The sequence below is a fragment of the Oryctolagus cuniculus genome, chromosome 19 (assembly GCF_051225735.1).
Source record: "Oryctolagus cuniculus isolate XC-2025 breed Fujian yellow rabbit chromosome 19, ASM5122573v1, whole genome shotgun sequence".
Lineage (NCBI taxonomy): Eukaryota > Metazoa > Chordata > Mammalia > Lagomorpha > Leporidae > Oryctolagus > Oryctolagus cuniculus.
The window spans coordinates 6,709,516-6,716,880 of record NC_142885.1 but is presented as its reverse complement, the minus strand read 5'-3'; the positions used below and the strand labels follow the sequence as shown (position 1 = coordinate 6,716,880).

Genomic DNA, 7,365 nt, shown 5'->3' with positions numbered 1-7,365 from the left:
AAGTTTCAGATTGTCCCAGGGTGCCGCGGTTCAATTCCCCAGTCCTCCTCTCCCTCCGCCCCTGGGCACCACGGGCGGGGTGGGGTGGATTCTAACGAGGCCCTGGGGCTTTCCATCCAACCAGACCCATAAGTGGGCCCAGGGAGACCAGGTAAGTACCTTCTCGCTCCAAGATTGAGTACTCTCTTCTTATGGGGAATAAAAGTTGGGAGACAGGGGTGAGAGAGGGATGAAGATGGGTGTAGCCCTTGCCCGCGCAGGTTGCGTGGAATCCTCCCACGGCTGTCTCTGCTGCTTCGTCAGCTCTGTTTACAGGAGGGCTGACGTCTTCCCTGGCCCCTGAAGAAGAGGTGCAGGATGGCCCTGACATTGGAGAAGCGGGGGTGAGGTCGGGAAAATGAGCGATGGCGGCACATCCCGATCCAGGGCTCGCACCGAAGGACTGATGAGGAGACGGAGGAGGGTGAGTCCACGTTTTCACGGTTGGGACTGGGACTTCTTTGAACCAGAACCCGGTCCCTCGGTCTCTGCCTGTCTCGGGAGCCCTCGCTGGAACCTGTGTCCCGCCCGGGCGAGGAGGGCTGGGGTCCTGAGTCTGCGTTGTCTTTCCATGAACACTCGCGGCTCGGTTCTTCTCCTTCCAGGCATGGCGTGGAGCTGGCGTGAACATTGTCCCTTGTGGGGAGTGGGTGTGGGGACTGAGTTCAGCGCTCTTGATGGAATCCTCCAACTGAACTCATGTTTCAGGCAGAGGGAAAATGCTGTGAGGTCCAGGAAGCTGGTGGAACACAGACATTTCCAGTTCGCTCTCCCTCCCTCCCCTCTTCTCTTCCCCATCTCTTTCCTTGTGTTTCTCCTGCCCCCTCCCCTCCTCTCCCCGGCAGCCCCGAGCCTGGGCTGGGGGCTCCCAAGTCTGCCGCCCCCGCCCCTCTGCGGCCTGTCTGTGCCCCGTTCTGATCCTGCACCTCTCTCCACGTGTGCCTCGAACGCTGCTCTCTTCCTTCCAGTCCCTTTCACATCTCCTCTTTGGAGGGGAAACAGTTAATGAGAGCAGACCACACCCTCCAGCCTAAGACCACAGACACTGGGGACCCCAGGCCTGGGGACGGCCCATCGGGGCAGAAGCCGTGTGACCCAGGAACAGTAGGTCCCTCTCAGTGAGGGCGACACCTGTCCCTGCGTGCTGCTCCCGCATGGCTTAGCCCGGCCCTGCGGTCACGGCTCAGCAGACGGCGGCGGTCATGGTGCTGGAATACACAGCTCTGGCCCATGAGGGGTGGGTTGGAGGTCACGTCCGTGTCACTGGGCACCTGTCCAGCTGTCCAGCACACACACTTCCTAAAAGCAGGGGCCGCCGTGCCCAGCGCCACCCACGCACTGCGGGCACAGGAAGCTCGCGTCTGTCCTGCCGTCCCGCATGGTTCCTCCCTCGCAGAACTGGGAAACTGTGGCCAGGGTGGGGGGCGCCTCAGGGCCCACCGAGCTTCCAGGGCAAGGAATGTGACTACCCAAAGCCAGGCGGGACCAGAAAGCAGAGCTCTGACCCCACTCCCCACGCTTCAGAGGACGGCCCAGAATGCACTGCACTTGTGAGCCAGTGCACACTGACGCAGGCGCACTGCTTAGCTGGAGCCTCCTGGCTACGTACCGCGGCCCTTCTGAGAAACGGCGCCAGCCACCTCCTGCTCACTGAACATCTGCCTTCCGATGTGCTATTCTAAACTAGACGTAGGCTTTCAAACTCCCTAAAAATTTGTATGAACCTTTTTGAAAAGCAGAAGTAGATAACCAGAGATCTTCCACCTGCTGGTCCATGTCCCCCGATGTCTAACAGCCAACGCCGGGGCCAGGCGGAAGTGCGGTGCCTGGAACTCAACCTGCATCTCCCACGTGGGTAGCAGGGACCCGAGGACTCGGGCCATCACCTGCGGTCTCCGCGGGTGTGAATTAGCAGGAAGGAGGGATTGGAAGTGGAGCGGGGATGCAAACCAGGCACACTGAACACGGATGCATCCAAATGTCTTAATTAACAGCTTACGTTGAGGATAAAGACAATCACAGTGTGACGGAAGCACAAGACGTCAGAAGCACAACACCTCCCTTGTTTCACAGGCCAGGAAAGGAGCCCCTCGCACGGTGAGCAGCTCCGCGTGGTCGGTGCTTGGAGGGGGATTTCGTGGCTCTCAATGTGGCTTGGTTTGAGCTCTACAAGGATGACCTCAGTGCCCTCCCAGCCTCCTGTGAGCGGCAGCGGCCACTGATCAGACAGCGGGGAATGGCGGTGGTGTTGATGGGCCTCGTCGTGTCCGTCAGGGCCTTTGGCGATCAGACTTCAAGCCAGGTAAGGCTTCTTCAGGAAGGTGAACTTGACTTTGATCTCAAAACGGTAGTTTTAGGGGTTAGGATACAGGAAGAGAAAGAGGAAGAAAATGTTTAAGAGATTGACTTATTTGAGAGGCACAGTTACAGGTCTTCATCTGCTGCTTCACTCCCTAAATGGCTACAACAGCCAGAGCTGGGCCAATCCAAAGCCAGGATCTTCATCCAGGTCTCCTACTCAGGGGCAGGGGCCCGGGCCCAAGCACTTGGGCCATCCATCCTCCACTGCTTTCCCAGGCTGTTAGCAGAGAGCTGGATTAGAAGTGGAGCAGCCAGGACTCGAACCAGCACCCATAGGAGATGCCAGCCATGCAGGGGCTTAATTTACTACACCACAGCACCGTCCCCAGAACCGTGTCTCTTGAAGGAGTAAGGGGAAGGCAGGACACAGGCCGCTGATGCCCAGGAGGGGAGCCAGGCACGATTCTCGTCATGCTGGGAGGTGTTGCCCATAGGACGACTGCACGTCCCCGAGGTCACTGTGACACCGACAGTGACGGCCAAGGGCAACTTCAGCAGGGAGGCAGTAGGATCTGGGGCAATCGGCCGTCATAAAGCCATGAGACCTGGGGCTGGCCATGGCTCCAGAGCCCCGAGCCCAGGTCGGCGACACAAGAGGCACAAATCAGGTAGGAAGGAGGACTGAGCACCTCCTCCCTTTACACACAGCAGTTCAGCAAACAAAGACGACTGACTGCGGGGTTAAAGGACAATGCCAGTCCTGAGTGGGGGACAGGAGCGTGCGCCCAGGACACGGTGTGAGCGCAGCCTCAGAGGACACAGTGGGCTTTTCCAGGTGGAGAACGGGGGCTCCAGGGAGTTTCATGAAATGCAGAGGGGGGGTGCAGTGCACGAGAGCGAGCAGGTGGAGCTGCCACCATGCTGTGTGGGGCCGGCAGTGCTGTGTGCTAAGGGGCGTGGACATGAGCACCAGGAGGCTGAGGCGCCACGCGAGGTGGTAGCGTGAGGAAGCCGATGGAGGTGGAGGGCCTGTTTGCACCTGCTGTGGTCACCCGGGAGAGAGGGGCTAGGGAAGACCTGGGGGGTGAGATACATGGTGACATCTGGGGCCCCACTGTGGCTGAGGGTGCAGGAGCGAGAACTGATCCCGACGGTTTCCCGACTCCCACTTCAGGCACTGAGCCAGGTCCACTCCCACAAAGGGAGGGGGAGATTTGGGTTAGAAATGAGCCGATTTGGGGACAGGTTGAAATGGACGTGCTCCGGGAAGGTCCTGAGATTTGGAAGTTACCACGCCAGTCGCAGGAGCAGGAGCCACTGCTCCCGAGGGCTACTGGTCACCATCAGGTGACCACACCCCCGTCTTCCCTTGCAGGGTTCTTCCCTAGAAATGATGGGCTCAGAAGTACCAGTGGCTTGTCCTGAATCCAGCTAAGAGAGAGAGAGAGAACGCACCAACCAAGCAAACCACCACAGGGCAGGTGAGGAGAGACAGGGCTGCCGGCACAGCGCTGGCACACACCGTGTCCGCCAGGAGCGGCCTCTGAACGGAAGCGTCCAGTGCTGCCCCAGCCCCTGACCGTCACGGCTTTGTCTGCAGGCCCGGTCGTCGCTGCGGCACGGAGTCAGCCCGCTCCTCCTCCCCCTCCTGGCTGTGGGCTGGGACCCAGGATGCCAGGGTCAGGTATGCAGCAGGGATAACTTGAAGGGTGGGGAGGGCAGGTCTGAAGACCCCCTCCCTGCTGCCAGCCGCCTGGAAACGCACAGGCGGCCAGCAGGCAGGGGGGCTGGTGGCGGCCACTGGATGGCAGGAAGTAGGGCGGAGGGGAGGAGAGACGCGCTGGATGGGGAGAAGGCGAGGTGGCCCTGAGGAAGTGTGGTGTGGGCAGGGCCAGGCGTGGGGGTCCCTGGGCCTGGGAGGTGGTGTCACCAGGCCTGTCCTGTCCTCCCCCAGGCCGCAGCTGGAGCCACGGGCCGGCGTCCAACTGGACGGCCCCGCAGGAGTTCGTCATCCTGGGCTTCTCGGGGTGGCCCCCGGGGCTCCGAGTGCTGCTCTTCGCGCTCCTCCTGCCGCTCTACCTGGCCACCCTGGCAGGCAACCTGCTCATCCTGGGCCTGGCTCTGGCCGAGCCCGCCCTGCACACGCCCATGTACTTCTTCCTGGGCGCGCTGTCGGCGGTGGAGGTGGCCTACACACTGGTGCTGACCCCACGCATGCTGGCCGGCTTCCTCCTGCCCCCTGGGGGCCAGGCCGTGGCCCCCGCCACCTGTGCTGCTCAGATGGGCCTCTTCGTGGCCCTGGGGGGCTCCGAGTGCCTGCTGCTGGCGGCCATGGCTTTGGACCGCTACCTGGCCATCTGCCGCCCCCTCTACTACCCTCAGCTCATGACCACAGGGCTCTGCTGGGGCCTTCTGGCCTCGTGCTGCGCAGGTGGCTCCGTCCTGGCCCTGGGCCTCACCACGGCCATATTCCAGCTGCCTTTCTGCCGGGGCGGGCTCGTGAACCACGTCTTCTGTGACCTCCCGGCGGTGCTGGTGCTGGCCTGCGGGAACCGGGACCTGCAGGAGCGGGTGCTCCTGGCGGCCTGCCTGCTGCTGCTGGTGCTGCCCCTGGTCCTGATCCTGCTCTCCTACACCCGGGTGCTGCTCGTCATCTTGGGCGTGGGGGGGGCCGCGGGCCGCCGCAAGGCCTTCGGCACGGTGGCGTCCCATCTCACGGTAGCCGTGCTACACTACGGCTGTGCCACGGCCATGTACGCCAGACCCCTGAGCAGCCGCTCCCTGGACGAGGACAAGCTGGTCTCGCTCATCTATGTCAACCTCACGCCGCTGCTGTACCCTGCCATCTACACGCTGCGCAACCGGGACATGCAGGGTGCTCTGCAACGGGTGGTGGGCGCGAGGGGGCCGGGGGCGGACCCCCAGGCTGACGTCACCTGACGCTGCGCACGGGGTGGGGGAGGGGGCGGGGTCTGTCCGGACGTTTTCCCTCTAAATGGAGATGTCGCCCTTCCAGAGCCCTCTGTGGCTCCCCAACACCGACACAAACCCGGGCGTGGCACGCGAGGACCTCTGCTCTGCTGGCCTTCTGGGCAGGACGGTTCTTTGTCCTAAGATGTTCAGGGGATCTAGGTTTGATGCTAGTTGCCAGCAACCACACCATATGACAGCCAGAACTAGCTCTGGACACGGCCAAAGGTCCCCAGAGAGGCAGAATCGCCACCACTTGGAACCGACCCCGAACTCCAGCCACGTGGAGTCTTCCCTCAAGAATGAAACGAGTAATGGACAAAACTCAGGGACGCGCTGCTTCGAGGAGCCAGACCCGAAAGTGAATGTCCACAAATGCACACGCCTGGCGGCATGGCCCACGATGACCACACAGCGACGCAGAGGCGTGAACGGCACCTAGGAAGCCAAGAGAGGTGCACGTCCTGTGCGGTGTCATCCAAACAAAGGCCAGTGTGCCCAGTCGATGGGGGCCGGTGGCTGATGTGGCAGCCGTGCCCCCCTGGGTGGCGGGTCTGGGTTGGGCTGAATGTCTCTGTCTTGATGAGGGTGGTAAGGACGTGGGTAGGTGCAAGTGCAGAACTTCGTCAGATCCGGGCAGCCCGGCCACCTACGGTCAGGCAGCTCAGTGTACATCTGTGCAACCCCCCGTTTCTCTGCTCCTACCCAGCCCCGCTGTGCCAGTCGGGGATCTGCCCAGGCCCTCCTCGGTGTCTTTCCCTTCTCCTCGCGGTTACGACAGGTGGCACTCTAAAGCCTGGTTCTCACTGTGGCCCCTGCCTTGCTTCTCGCCCACCCCCACTGAGACTGCACGCGGCCTGAAGGCAGGGCTCAGCCCCAAGGGCTCTGCCGTCCTAGGCGATCATGGAAAAGCACTGGGTTGCACAGAGGCGCCACGCACCGGCCGCAGCCCTGAAATCACACATGACTGATGACTTCTCCGGAGCCGTCCACAGGTGTCTGAGCCAGCTGCGGGGACCCGACTTGCTGATGCCAGGGAGCCTTAGGCAATCCTGCCACCTGGCTGTGCCTGCAAGCTCAGGGTCCTGGATTCCATGGGAGCTTTGCCCCAAGACGTGACTAAGGGGTATCCTCAGCCTAAAGACTGTGTCTGAAGAGCCCAGGCTCCCTGGCTGGACCAAGTATGTGTCAGCAAAAGCTGAGCCGGAGCCCAGGAAGTTCAAACCGTGGCCGGTGCAATGGAGCCCACCACCCCCTTCCTCTCCCTGAGGCTGGTGCCTCGGAGCCCGAGACACAAAGCCCTGCCCACGGCCCTCGAGCCTCCCACCCCGGAAGGCAGGAGGAAGTGCCCTCCCTGTGGAGAGCCAGGAACCATGTTTCTAAAGCTTGTATTTTTTTCAGAGCAGTTCTATCAGTGCACACTGACAGAGGGGTGCCGATCGCCCACCCGCCCCGCCACTCGACTCCAGGGCAGCTGGGCTGGAGCTGATGGGACCCTGAGAAACGCGAAGGGAGGCGTCCTTCCTCCAGCTACGCCTGCGCTCGCTTCTCTAAACGGGTTTGAAATTGGTCAGTTTCTCAACAAGGACACGAACAGGGCAAATTGTATGATGCAGACAAGACAGGTCAGTATGCACGACACCGCCCAACAAAGAAACCTGGCCACACCCACAGGCCAAGGAGAGACGAGCCGCAGGTTCCAGAGTTACCTCTGCCCCGTGTGGCTCCAGGGCAGTCACCTGTGGTCTCCTGCAGTGTTTAACAGGCACGCTTCTGGGTGAACACAACGGACGCCACGGTACAACTCCAACACCAACCACGAACTACGACTTCTGGTTCCGCCCACTGGAAACGGGCCCAGGTTCTATGTCCGTCACTGCTAATTAAGAGGGGGGGGGTGGTTTTCACTTGAGACACCTACTATACAGACATCACCTGGGGTGATCATGAACTTGGTAGCCTCCAGATTCGGGGTTCCACAGCACTCACCCCGCAACAACAGCGGAGACGGTAGGTGATGCTGGGTGTGGGCTTCCGGCTCAGTAAATTCTATGG

The 7,365-nt window shown here is 61.5% G+C and overlaps 1 protein-coding gene across 1 annotated transcript; it reads left to right on the top strand.

Moving 5' to 3' along the window:
- Window positions 1–1,566: 1,566 nt before the first annotated feature.
- Window positions 1,567–6,688, top strand: LOC138843104 (olfactory receptor 10AC1). The gene is made up of 2 exons (XM_089320897.1): window positions 1,567–4,024; window positions 4,295–6,688. The coding sequence occupies exons 1-2, from the start codon at window positions 4,012–4,014 to the stop codon at window positions 5,278–5,280; spliced, it is 999 nt and encodes a 332-aa protein (XP_089177023.1). The 5' UTR covers window positions 1,567–4,011; the 3' UTR covers window positions 5,281–6,688.
- The last annotated feature ends 677 nt before the right edge of the window (window positions 6,689–7,365 follow it).